We start from the raw sequence: 14748 nt of genomic DNA, 5'->3' as shown, positions 1-14748 counted from the left end.
ATAAGTAAGGGTAGTGTATTTTTATAACTACTGTTACCTTGACAAAGCTCCAGCTGAAAGTCAAGGACATAGTTTTCTTACCAAATCTTAGAAAAGATCTTGCAAACCTACACAACTCTTTCCTGTGATACATGTATATTGGTGGCTATATTATCGGTATTAGATATGTGATAATGTCTGTATCTTCCACAATTGAAACTAGTACACCATAGTATTAAAACACCCTTAAAATAAACCTTGCTACAAAAGGGATGAGGTTAGTAAATGTACCTGGTCTCTTCCCTAAGCACACAGTTTAAAAAATGCATTAAAATTATTTTAGCAAATCTACTACTTTACCGGTACCTCAGCAATCCTTCGGAATAATAAATTCATTTAGATCATACAGACAACAAAGTCAACCTTGTATAATGTTAACTAGTGAAGACATGTCATCAGCCACTCAACAATCATATCTCATTCCTGCACCCTTCACAATCAACCATACTGAAGACACTCCGCCTTGCATTCTCTTCCAATCTATCTACCTCCCAATCCATCCCCAGTCTGTGGTAGCTGGTGCCCCCCGAGACTGGTGGCCCCTCACTGTCGCCCATCACACCCACTCTGCCCTTACAGTCAATTATCAGTACTTTCTGTTAATTGTTACATGACAAATAATAATCACAGTTTATTTGAAGTAAAATGTTTAACACAATTTGCCATCACTCTGGTGGTTCGGGCTGGTCATTCTGAATGTTCTCCAACTCTGAGAGTAAATTGTCGTCATTTTTTAGAGAATTATCAACACCATTTAGGTCAATTCGACACACAGGACAGGTTCCATGCTTCAAAAAAAGAAATAAAAAAGATCACAATTAGAATATCACTACAATTCATGTCAGTTAGTTATAAAACTTACTTACATCTAGCAAGTAGGTACATGTATCTTCATTTTACAGTGTATGGTCAACTTACATTATGAACATGTACATGTATTATTACCCTATACCTCAATATGATAATTCTACATAACATGTCATTTGATTGGTGTACACAGTGTGTGACAGGGCAAACATAGTGTGTGTCTCCCAGGGAATTAATATCATATCCAATCAATTTTTTTTTTCGTTCCTTTGAAAAAGCTCAGACGAGCAAACAACACAAATGAACATGGATATCCCTAAATCAAACATTCATAAGCTGTATATTTATTGCACACAAAAACGTGTGCTAATTTTGGGCTGATTAATCTATATAAGCAAATTTTGTGAAAACAATTAATACCATTACACAATTTTTACAATGGGTGACACTGTGGCTCCCAGGTCATCCATCTGAATTTTTTTCAGACCTCGAGCTACAGACCTCCAGCTAGTGTTAAATTTGCCATGATGAAATAACAATACAATTAAATACCAACACATTGTTATGTTTTAGTTATTCTGTACATAGTTTCTAAGAAAGAATATTTTTAAATCATTCCATTTTAATATAGTTAATATCTTTTTTTTTTAATATAACAGATCAATATCTGCATTTGGCATATTGCTACAATTCTAATATTGAGGTGAAATTTGATACAAGTTGACAACTTATACCACAAAGCTCAATTTAACTTGCTTTGGCAAATGGGAAGTGGGAAGGCATATTATTAGCTTAATTGATTAAATAGTTTGAAGATAAATCATATGATCATTAACATCATGATTTCTTTTCCATTGAGCCTAGAGATGCCATCATTATACTCACCATTTCTAGCCAGGTGACAATGCACACCTTGTGATAATGGTGTTCACATGGTAATTTTTTCACGTTTTCATGTAACTCAAAATCTTCCATACATATTGAACATTGTAAAATGTTATCTGTAATAAAAAAAAGATGTTTTATCTAGTAAATTCATTTTTATCTTGTAAATTCATCATTATTAAATGAGCCTATAATGAATTCATTGGTTCAATTTTTATTAGAAATTACACACCTACCATCCACACCTGACTAATTACTGAATAAACATCCGACAGAATTTAATGAGAATAGACGGAACATGTTTGGAATCCCAGTGAGCCTGATTTATTTTAACCTAGAGGGTCTGAGGATTTGTTTCCTCTATTACAGTGTTTATACCCTTAGTACTATTAATCACTAACTAATACAATGCTATTTTTCAGATAATTTACAAAATGTACACAACCATTATCAATGTGACAGCATTAAAAACAATCTCCCATCTGTGAATTATTTGAGAATAATTTAATTCTGATTGTAACATCTAATTTGATTGGGTAGACAAGTTCTTATATATCGTATAACATAACTTGCCTGTGTCACAATACGACACGCATGCAAAACGTATTAATCCGTTTGACGTTACGTTTAAATTTTGTCTTTAAAAAATGTTAATTTACTTAATAATGTGCCTTATTTTAGTCGTAGTCGTAGAAAATTATATCATGAGGAATAAATTTAATTTCTACGAATGTTATACGAGTATAACTTGGGAGAGTTTATGCTTTTTTTATAATCCGCTTTGCAGTTTATAAAGCGTAAACTGCCCATAGTTATGTTATATCTTATAACGTACATAGAAATAAATTCATTCCTTAAATAATCAAGTAAGAATAAATGTATTAAAAAAATGTAATTTGGTAATGTTTCATAATTGTCTTACCAACTTGAGGCTGGGTTACTTTAACATTTGGTAATGAATCTATTTTACTCTTTTCAGCTGGTGCTGGCCCAGATCCCTCTAATTGATTAAGCAACTGAAATAAATGATGAATCAAAAATTAAAAACATTTCCCTTTTATATTTAGACATTTAACATGGATCACTGTTAAATCATTAACATTTCAATGCCCTAAATGTTGGATGAAGCATCTTTAATAAAACCTACCTGTGTTATAATGTTGTCGAGACCTCCTACACCCCAAGCATAATCAGCAGGGTTCCCATGAAGTGTCATAAAGTTCCTAAATCAAGAAAAGGAGCATACAATGTTTTGTCTAAATTATATAATTTCTCATTTTGTAGAACTTTCTTTACAAGCACAGATGAGGTTTATAGCTATACTTACATGGGTTGTCCCATTTCCCCAGTTAATCTATCAACAAATAACTGCAAAAGCCTGCAATATACAAATGTACATGTATATCAGTACTCAATTACCAAGATATCATAAATACTTCAATCTGACAGGTGTGTACTGATTTGAATATCTTTATCAATACATTGTATGTGTAATTAGGAAGAGCTCATTCTGTCTTATCTTAATGTTGCCAAGGTCTCTCTATCCTTGGATTATACATCATATTGTAAACTAAAATATTCAGATGATCATATATCAGGGATACTCTGATGAGTCTGATCATTGCACTGAAAGTTTCAACAATCTTGTGAATTACATTCCCCATAACAATTACAAAATCTCTAATCAAGGACTTAAAAATAAATATCAATAAAGGTGCATATATTCAAAACAGCTGATAAAAACTTCATTCTTAAAGAGTTAAAGCTGAACACCGCTTGTAAATAGGCACCGTCACACCGGTACCTTGTATATAAATCATTCGATTTCGTTACACCCAATTGCACCACTGAAACTCGTGGCCAACATGTAGTATAACTCTCGTGGTCTTTCGATTTAATGCATTTATCTCTTATTCTATATGCATAATCTGTTTGTAAATAATGCATTGACCAATTTATTTGATGCAAATATTCTCCTGGTTAAAAAAAATTGCATAAAATTTAATATCATAGCGACCGACTAACACAGCGAGCTAGGCAAGATGTACATCCACACAGGGGAGACCTCTACAGTAAAGTACTTTGAACTGTTTAGAGGTCTGTGCCTTATAAAGGGGTTGTAGGGACAGCAGTGATGGAAAAGAAATATGGCGGACAGTGCCTATTTATGAGCGGTGTTCAGCTTTAAGATGGTTAAGACTACATCAGTCATTTACCCATGTAAATATTGTGGTTGACTCATTGGTCGGTTCCTCCCCGCCCCTGTTCTGACAGATATCCGGGTCAGTGGTCTCAGGCCATGGCCACGCGTCCTCGGTCGCCCTTCTTCCTCTTCCGACTCGGACTCCACTCCATTCTGTGTGGCGTTTGAGGAACCAGATCCAGAATGATTTTCAAAACTTTCTAAAAAGGCTCTTCCCCATAGCTGGTAAAGAAGATATTCCGTGAAATAAAAATGAGAGCAGTTCACTTAAAAGATGATTTTTCATATTTTTTTTTTCATATCTAGGTCAATTGATGCAGGTATTGTGTTTGAAAAAAGTGAATTCGACCTTAAGTAAATATCACATAAAGATAAAATGAAGGCATATACATCAATTTCAAAAGAGTGCAGACGTCATGAAATCTTGGAGCTTTATTTCACAAATTCTGAGATCAATGTCAAGGATTGAAATGTTAACCTGGTCCAGAACTTGCCAATCTAAATGATAAACACCACTACATCTACAGTGATGAGTATTAACTAGGCAGTCTTCTCTATTCCCAATTACATTATATACATGTATGTTTGTCACCATTAAATCAAAGGTATACTGAAAAAAAAAAAGCTATTTTTTTTTCAAATATGTACTTTACAGACTTGCATATGATTGCATGTTTGTTCAAATGCTAGTTATGATACATCTTCACTCCTGAGTGTTTCTTGTAAAACTGGATTTGTTTTAAAAGTTTGTGTAAATATAAATCCTCCCTTTGAACCAAGAAAAAGGTTCCTTTTCTGATTTATTTTTGGTGGTTGTAGTTTCTTAATTCATTATTCATAAATTCATTTAAAATATTCCTTCTTTGGGTATTGACTTTATCAAGAATCGGTATGTTCATTTTGTAGGCACTCTGTTCATCCTTTTTTACTCACTTCTGTAAACTGTGCAGCAGGATCAAGCTGTTGAGCTGGTTGGGGACTGGGGGTCTCAGCTAAATCTCTACAATACATGGTCGAGTTGCTCAATTTGGTACATCCCAAAGTCACAATGATTAATCAATCTACACGCTGATTCAATATAATGATGCTATTTGAGTGGGTTTGAGTTTCACTCCCAATTTAGGGATACAAATACTGATTTCCTAATCATTAAAATGTACTTAGTTTTATCTAAACCAATGAAAAGTTAATGTTACTTGATTAATGAAGAAATCTTAATGCATGGAGGCCAACAGTAATAAACCTTGTTTAAATACAGGTAATGTATATTGAAATCTACTTGTCAATACAGCCATTCTTGCATTTACAAAATCAATATTCAGGTTGCAATGGCCCATTATGGGTAAGAATCCAAATTTTTAAGAATCACCCATGTTAATGTATTTATGTGAAACACTTACTCAGTTAGTTCTTCTATAAATCCATTTTCACATTTGGGACACGTAAAATCCTGTAATAAGATGGAAAAAAATATATACGGTAGACTTTAGTGTTTAAATATTATATTCATTGATTGTGCAACAGCCTATTTTCAATGATGTCCTAATTTTAATTGGCTACTTTTTGCTTTATTTCCACAATCATTGCAATTAACCTAGTTCTTTACTTTGTAGAAGTCCAGAGAGTCAATATCAAACACAAACTGATAGCCAAAAAAAAAAATATTGCAGAACTGAAAAAAGCATAAAAATTCACCAATTTACAGGATTCTACATTTTCACCTTTATTAATTATCACCTTATTAATAAATATCCAGGTGTAAAAAGCTGCTTTAAAATAACTGGATTAATACTGTTTCATTTGAAAAAATCACCAATAACGCAATTAGATAATCTGTTGAGTACTATTGTAATGCATTAAAAATGATCAACAAAGTAGTTCAGATTTTTAACAATTATCTGAGTACACCTTGTTGTAAGGACAGGCTAATCAACAATTAATGTGAGGCAAGTAACTTGTGTGTTAGGTTTCCAACTGCTGATAATCAATAAGTATGATTTTTTATAAAGTTTACACTGAGAAACCAATTTTGTTGGTTACTGGTATGAAGCGATGAAACTGATGCTAGATATTTTAATGTGAAATATGCATTTTGATGTTTCCTTGTGCAGTATAACCAAACTCGAACAACATGGGGCCTGCAAAATGTGTGAACCAGCAACAAGTATGGTCTTACTTTACATGAAAATCAAACGGTTTGTCAAACATTTTGCCAAAGAAAAGGGAAACACAATTAACTTACTCAAACATCTACATGTACGCATCAAACATGGAATAGATATAAAGCCCATGCTCCATGTTCAATGTATTGAAACAGAAAGTAGAAAAAGGAGGTTATGCAAATTTCTTTGTTATTATGAATCTAGTAGAATGATTTTGTTTTACAATATTAACCAGATATTAAACATTTACCAGTAATTTTCTTTTAAAATCTGTTTGTAATCTCTTATCTAAGGTTTCAATAATCATACAAACATAATTTGCTCATTTATAAAGCTGGAAGACTAGTGAAAGCTCTTCTGTTATAAAAAATACTCTTATTAAGGTATTTCATTACTAAATAGTTCTGTATTGTTTAAAAATATTGGTATAATGGCATCGGCATCGTGTCGTTTCATCTTTTTTAAGTATCCATCCCAACAAGCAACATTCTACACAAGTTGTTCAGTCACTATTTCAATCATAAATATAAAAGCAGTGGAACAACAAAACAGCAAGCCCCATTATACAATTTTAAAAGCATGTTTTCAGTCTAGAATATTCTACATAAACTTATTATGGGACAAACTGTCAAATCATAAAACAAGTTTGAATGATTCATTCGAACATCGCTTTGTAGTTTTTAAGGTTATAACGCTGAAATTGAACAAACAACCCAATTCCCCTACTTATTTTTAATCCCAAGAGCGTCATAAATGACAGAAAACTATATTATTTACGTCTCTGGTAATTAAAAATAATAAGATAATAGATAGGTCAGACTATACGTAACGAAGTTATTAAACAATGTGGTAACCATACACAGATAAATTAAACCTTGTGTATATGGACACTGTACATACTGGTTTTGGGTTTATTTCTTCTGAGCAGCTATGGCAGTAAAATTTGCTCGTCTCGGATTGCCTTTCAATGGCAGCCTCCGCCATGTTGTCGTTGAAGATGACGTCATAAGAATGTAGAATAACTCGTTCATTTAATGGTAACGTATGACAGCAGTGTGCATAAAATGATATCAAAATAAAAAGGAAATAAACAGCAAATCATTGAGAGTAAAAGGAAAAACAGAATCAGAAGAAAAACATTATAATATTGGACAAATGAAATAGATATACACGAAATGTACACTGGTACAAATTGACAAAGACAAAAGAGATCGAATTTCGTCTACTTTCACTTTGGACACCAAAAGTAAAACTTGGCCTTTTTCTTTTCATCTTTCATGTTTATCAGAGGTGAGAGGTATGTATAAGCCCCGGATGTTAATCGATAGTCCAAACTAATAAATCAGAATTATTGTTGATTTTTTTTCAAAGAGAATACATAATTTTAATTGTTCCTAAATGAAATATTTACCTTAAAGATAATTTTTAACTCTTAAATTGTTTAAATGGTAAACTGACAAGCATTGAACTGACAGTGTGATTACTATCTGACTATCTTCTTCACATTTCCTCGACCAAAAAAAATTCCTCTGCCACCATCTGTTAATGGAACATCTTCTCTGCAATCATCTTTTAAAATTGACTTTAGTTTTAAAACTTTGACAAGGCCTAAAAAAAAAAAGTTGTGTGTTTAGGGTAACCCAACCTTACCTACAAAAATGCCCCGATCCTACCATTTTTAGGTGTCTGTTTTTATCCAATTGTGGATTTTATATTAATTCTATTAAAAAGACTGTTTTTAAATATGACACAAACAAACATTCTTAGGATTCATCCAGAAAAAAATATAATAATTTTTTTTTTTAAATCCCTATTTACCTAACCTAATTTCTTCATCAGTGTTACACTAAACACACAATTTTTTTATTGGCCCAACATATTTTAAAATAAGATTTAGACCTTTGGTTTGCTTGGGTAGTGTTAATCCAAAATATCTGATGTTTCCTGGCTATTTTGATGATTTTGATATTTCACTAGCAAGGAAAATGTCAGAACCAGCACCATTATAAAACTATGAATTTGCTGCCTAAGATTGGCTAGAGGAGCTATGTATATTGCAAAATTGCATTTAAATGTTGTATTATGTATATCTTTTATGATATATAACTAAACTAACATTATAATAACTCATAATTCTATCATAACAATAACCATAGGTTTTTTTTCCTTTTTAGAAACTGACATTTAAGTAAAAATATGTCATCTGCCAAAGCTGTGCTTGAAAGCCTTGTTTCAGAAAATGACTACACCAAACTTCAGGACCTCATTTTCTCCAGGTCAGCAAACAGCCTTGGGAAGTTAATTGAAGTAGTAGGAGACCTTCCAGACAAAGAATTTCCTACAAATATAAAGAGAATTACAAAATTAATCAAAATTGCTCCAGAAAAGTGGTTAGAAGACTACTTTTGTGAAATATTAAAATCATCAAACGTCAAAGAAAAGTTGCAGCATTTGATTGGCCGTGCATGTGTTCCGTGCATTAAAGAACTTGAACATAAGCCATGTGACAAGGAGGATGTGGGAAATTTACCTGAAAGAGCAGAGTTCGTATTAGAATTAGTTTGTTCTTTACTGTCCTTAGATACTGACGAGGATAACGTGAAACATCTGGTTGCAGGAGCTTTACCACATCTTTTAATTTTGGTGATTGAACATGAGCAGCCCAATTTGTGGACATCAAAATCATCACTTTCTTTGTCAAAAGAAGTGCTTAGAAAGGTCAAGGACGTACTCTCAGTAAGTGGCAATGAAGAACTTCTGCAGTACCAGATTTCACAAAACCATCTGTCATCCATTTTGGTACATATTCAAAAACACCTCAGTGAAAAGCTTAAAAGAGACACATGGGTGTGCTTTCCTTCCCTCAAAATGGTGTATAAATGGTGTGTTTCCAATACAAGGTTTCCAAACATGAGTGAAGTCTTCCCAAAGTTCCTTCCTACCGCTCTTCTGTTTACGGATGATCATGTTTTGGAAAACAAGATCTTAGGTGTCAGCTGTCTCTATCACATCATGCAAAACACGAGCAGGGAAGAACTGCGCTGGTATGGACAGGCGGATGTCATTTATGAGGCTTTGAAACATCAAATGTATACTAGAGAAGCAAAACTAATTGATGTTTTGCATCCTGCATTACTTTATATATTATCAGTGGTTGAAAAAGATCCCCAGTACTGCACTGATTCGAAGGGACTCATGCGAGTGCCAAACAAGTATGATGAGATATTTCACACTATTCTTGCAGATGCTTATGGGGAGCAGAACTTGGCATTGCGTATGTCTCTTACTGGATACTTAACTCATTTTGTGGAAAAACTAGGCCTTCTTACCCTACGACACACAAACCTTCTCTTCAAAGTGATTGAAGAATACTTAGAGAGTTATGATGGAAAAAGACATTCTGCTAAACCACAGATTTTAAGACTGATGAAATCAGTGATCATTGCCACATGGCCACGAATGTCTCGTTATGTGGATTTCATTTTGAAAGTCTTGGTCAGATTGCTAATTGACATTTCATCCAAGGAAATGTATGACTTTGAACTTGTACATACTTTAGAGGAGCTGAGTACCCAGTGCTTAATACTTATCAAACATGTCAATTTGGAGTATGTTGAAAAAAGCTTGCAGAATATCATCAAGCTTGACATACCACAGAGCTGTAGATGTATTTTATCTGATGCTTTACAATTAAGTATGTAGTCATTTAATATACCAGTATGTCAAGAATTGTATTGTTCATATTCCTGGATATTATAGAATTGAATAAAATTAATTTAAATTGAATTGTTTATCCTTTAGACTTCATTTTAATCATAATAAACACCTTGTCTTGAAGGCCTGATGGTTTGAAATTTTTAAATCTTTCCTTGAAATGTGATCGTGAGTGTTTGAAGATTGTATTTTAATGCTCCTAATTTATTTTCACATTAATTAATATAATTAACATACTACCTGAAAAGATGTCTGACACACATATATATATAAGATACCCATTGGTGTACATTTTCTAAATACCTGTATTCCTATGCTAAACCTTCCATTCATCTTTGTAATTCAATATTTGTGCTGGAATCTTCACTGCACACAGAAGCATAGTCCCTTACACCTAGAAAGTGTTTATTGTTTATACTCAGCCTTCTATTGTCATAAAGTGAGTTGCAGTTTAATGACAAATTATCTACATGATTTTCTAACGGAGATGTAAATGCTATTATATAATTTATATGACTATAGATTTGTTTGTAATTTATAGATACATTCCCTATCCCGGAACTGGAAAAAACGAAGTTAATATTGAATGTAACTAATATTAAAAATGTACTTGTTTTAACTAAAGCAATTAGGCTGATGTGTGAAATCAATTTGGAAACTTGAGAGAAATAATTTCAAAAGTAAAAATAAGTTTCACTTTCTTTTTAAGTGAAAAAAAATTGGTGACATAGAAACATATTTTTATTAATAGCTACAACTGAAATATCCTGCTATAACATTTGATTTCTGTTTATGTTTTGTGCTATGTACAAATGTATACCATACTACGCGCGTACATATCTAAGCTACTAGTATTCGTTTACGCACAAATTGCCATCGAAAGATTAACTTTGAAATTGCGACTTTGACAGAGGTTTTCTAATTAAACTACAGTCGTGAATTTCACAATCCTCTTAGTACGATTTAGAAAATCGTTTGTAAAATTTAAAAAAAATCGTTCAAACGATTTTAAAAATCGTTTAAACGAATTTTTAAATCTTACAAACAATTTTCTAAATCGTACAAACGTTTTTTTAAATTGTACAAAATGATTTTCTATAAACGATTTTTTTTTAAATTCTGTCAAACGATTTAGAAAACCGTAATAACGATTATATTATTTTTTTCTGCCAATTTGAAAGTGCACTTATACGCCGTCATAACCTACAGATGTTACATGCAAAAAGTGTTTAAAATAAACAGAAATATGAGGAATAAATAAATAAAATAGAAGTTTTTGTTGGTTTTGAATAATTCCCACTTCGAACGTCTATAAAAAATATGGCTTGTGTTGATCAAAACTAAAGCCCATTTAGCGCATTAAATTCGTATAATTAGGAAAACGTTGTTTCGCGAATAAACAATACGTAAATTCCGCAATTATTTAAAGAAAAAAACGTGCGCAAATTTGAAATAATCGTGTTACTTTATCAGATAAACGCGTATATGTCGCCAATTAATGCGAAACTTTAGCAAAATGCACAGCCTGCTATTGACATTGTTCTATGTTTTATTATTTTGTTTAATAAGACTTCTTAAGTTTATGAAATACTATAGGAATGGCTTATGAAATTCAGTCACTCGGCAAAGGTTACTCGGATTTATTCGAGAAAGTGTCGCATTTTAAGCTACGAAATGATTTCAATTGGTTTTCGACTCAGTGGCGTAGCTACCATGTATGCTTATATGCCTGAGCATGCACATCATTTGGGGGGAAAAGGAAAAAACTCAGTAAAAAAATAGAGAAAGAAAAAAAAGAATTCAAGTATTAAGGTCCATACTTAGTTATCTCTTCAACGGTTTCCGTCACCCGGTCCTACTTTATCCGGAATCAATGCTAAACAAAGACGTCTTAAGTACCAAATATAGACACGCAATGTGGTCTTATAATATAATTATTAAATAACAGTACACAATGCATGTACCTTTTAAACCCCCCCCCCCCCAATAGAATATCACAGCTTTATTGAGATATTCATTAGCATAAACTAGGTGAAAATGAACTTAAGAATAAAAGCTTTGAGTGGGTCAAAAACAAGCGTCAAAAGTTTTTTCTTCTTTTAATAAGCTTTTAATAAGTTTTGTGATTTTAATTGCCTAAAAATGCTTAAATAGTGAGCATTCCTTTCAATTTCTGCGATGATTGTTAGTGTTAAAAATCGTCAGAATTCATGAGCTTCCGGGGCCTTCGCCCCCTGGGTCCCCACCAGGCTTCGTCCTGGACCCACTGACATTTTAAGCATGCACTTCGATTCTGGTCTAGCTACGCCACTGTTCGTAGATCATATAAAAAAAATTTCACAAATGTGCATTTTTTAAAATATCAAAATGCAACTGAACATTTCTCAATGTTTTGATAAATTGTATATAAAGCTAGTTATGTACACTGCTACCACATGAGTGATGTGGACCATGGGCCTCTAGTTAAAAGTTTTAGTGTACATAGGTATCTGATCGTTGCGGGTGATATAGACAGAGCAGCAGGTTTGTATATTGCTATCTTTTTTAGGTAAGTGACAGGAACTTCGACGACATGTGACTACACACCGTAAGACAGACAGTAGAAATGAAATGTAGCACTTTGTTTTGGATTCATAAACGAGGCGCAGCGGCGGCTTTTAAAAGTATATCTATAGACAACTCGTCCCTGTCAAGTCGTCGACGGTCTAAAAAAGCCTTTTAAAGTATGGTGAACGAGTAGTGCCATTGTCGGAACCCACGGATTTTTCTTTGAAAGCAGTGTAACGGGTACAAAACCCGTGGGTTCCGACGATGGAGTAGTGCTTTCAATAGTTGAGGAAAACACGCTGTCACAAATCACAGAACACGCCATTGCGCTCGTACCACTTGGCGTTGTGTGCAATGACAACGCAGCGACGTCTTGCGCGACTGCGTTTTTGCGAAGTTGGGTATGTTCGATTTTGCGCTACAACCAGTGTATTGCAGGAAGTTTAGCTGCAGATCTGTTGCTCTTCGTGGAAATTTGGATTCATAAGTTTTAAAAATGATACGGAATGATTCATTAAACATACATGGCTACTGAACTTATTTCTTTATTTGACTAAGACTAACTCTTAAATTTAATATTTTGACATCCATTACATGTAAGTAGTTTTTCTCTATATTTTTTTTCTACGATAGTCGATGATAAGACAGAAATTCACGCGATCCAGCAGTCGGCGTAAGAATAATATTACGCATTCTAAACTGGCGTTGTTAAATGACAAATTTAATTCTATCTATAGTAGCTATGATAAATGATTTTTAACTCGTTCATTGATGTCTTCTTTGTACTTTAACTGTTGACCGTTGTGTGGATTATTCTTGATCAATCGAAACTAAAGCTACAATGAGAGCACTGACGTAAGCGGATTTTTTTCTCCAGTCTGTTACCTTCATATCGGCATGAAACACCAAAAAAGAAAGCATCTTATTGCTGTAATATACCTTCACCTACCCCTAAATTATTAAGTGAAAGTTCACGTCAGATCACTATAACTACCAATTATAACAAAGCACACTGGGGAAAGAAAGTAAATGTACATGTAAGTTTTAGAGTAAGTGTTTTAAGTATTTTATAATATAGCAACAATCAAAAGACTTTCAGTGGCAAGGAAAGCAACGACATCTGTAGTAAAATACATGTACACTATCACTGTGCCTGGAACTTTAATTTTCTTTGATTCCAGAAACGAAATATGCCTGCGGAACTGTGGTGGTCTGTCAAATCAAAAATATTTACATTCTACTGTGTTTTTCCATTAGATTCCGTGATGTTTAAATGCCTCTAAATGCAACATCTATTCACTGCGTATGAATTTACATGTAATTTACATAATTAGTTCTCAAACAGTGATTTCTATGTTATCGGTTAAAAATGTATTTCATAAATGTTGTCAAAACACCATGTTTTATAATTATTCAACAAAACAGTTGACTTTATTGTTAAAAGCAACATTTCAATAGTTATGGATTATATTTTCATGCTCAACGGTCCCTGGGAAAACCAGTTTAAACCGGTTTTACAAATCAGCTGTTCTTGCTGTTACTAATTTACTCCCTCCGTGATCTGCACTTTATATCGATTTATTTCTAAACAATTGATTTCATCAGTAAGGGAATGTAAATATAAGCATTAAATGATTTATTTTTGACGTCGTCGTGTCAATAACTGCCGTCAGCTAACGCGCGTTATTCAATTTGTCTGCTCATCACCTGACGGCAGTTAATTATTGACACGACGACGTCAAAAATAAATCATTCAATCTATATTGTTCGGAACAGCAACAGATCTAAACATCGTGATGTCTTGTATTCGCGAACACGTGATGCTTGAACGTTTGTTCAGTTGCGTGAATTGGTGCGTTCAAGTTGTTTTCAAGTTCCCGGCGACCGGCGTAACGTACATGCGTTATGGGCTGCATTATTCAGGATGTTATTGCCGAAGGCGTTGTTTGGTTTTTGTATAGGCTATATCCGGTCATAATCTAAGGCAAGTGTCTCTGTATAATCAGAGTATAATCAGGTATAATTAGATAATTGTGGTTTCCCGATGTTATAACAATGTTGACTGACAAAGACCGAATTAAAACACCAAAAAGCATTCTACTCTTGACTTCTGTATCATTGGTTTGTCTATAACTATATAATAACCTTTATGTTAATAACCTTTTTGTTATAATATTCTTTTGTCTGTCATTTGATTTCATTTGACTGTAGTGAGTATACAGTGCCAACATGATGATGTCGATGAACTGAATTGAATTGAAAGAAATATATTTATAAAAACTTGAATTTAAAACTTTCAACGGTTCAAATGTGATTTATATATTCTTGATTTCACAAAAAAACAATTTTATTGAATTCAATTATCTAACGTAACCGTTTTCCTTTCGGCTA

The 14748-nt window shown here is 33.1% G+C and overlaps 2 protein-coding genes across 2 annotated transcripts; one reads left to right on the top strand and one right to left on the bottom strand.

The window, feature by feature from the left end:
* Positions 1-526: 526 nt before the first annotated feature.
* LOC105329258 (E3 ubiquitin-protein ligase RNF115) lies at positions 527-7147 on the bottom strand. Its single transcript, XM_011430450.4, has 9 exons — positions 6997-7147; positions 5335-5384; positions 4868-4934; positions 3948-4156; positions 3059-3109; positions 2879-2954; positions 2654-2747; positions 1732-1847; positions 527-827 (listed from the first exon to the last, which is right to left on the bottom strand). Exons 1-9 carry the CDS (start codon positions 7078-7080, stop codon positions 705-707), a joined length of 870 nt encoding a protein of 289 aa, XP_011428752.1. The 5' UTR covers positions 7081-7147; the 3' UTR covers positions 527-704.
* Positions 7148-7382: 235 nt separating this feature from the next.
* LOC105329259 (TELO2-interacting protein 2) lies at positions 7383-9882 on the top strand. Its single transcript, XM_011430451.4, has 2 exons — positions 7383-7393; positions 8271-9882. The coding sequence occupies exon 2, from the start codon at positions 8293-8295 to the stop codon at positions 9796-9798; it is 1506 nt and encodes a 501-aa protein (XP_011428753.3). The 5' UTR covers positions 7383-7393; positions 8271-8292; the 3' UTR covers positions 9799-9882.
* The last annotated feature ends 4866 nt before the right edge of the window (positions 9883-14748 follow it).

The sequence above is a fragment of the Magallana gigas genome, chromosome 6 (assembly GCF_963853765.1).
Source record: "Magallana gigas chromosome 6, xbMagGiga1.1, whole genome shotgun sequence".
NCBI classification, from domain to species: Eukaryota; Metazoa; Mollusca; class Bivalvia; order Ostreida; family Ostreidae; genus Magallana; species Magallana gigas.
Note: the sequence above shows the minus strand (reverse complement) of the source record. Positions and strands in the feature narration are given on the sequence as shown.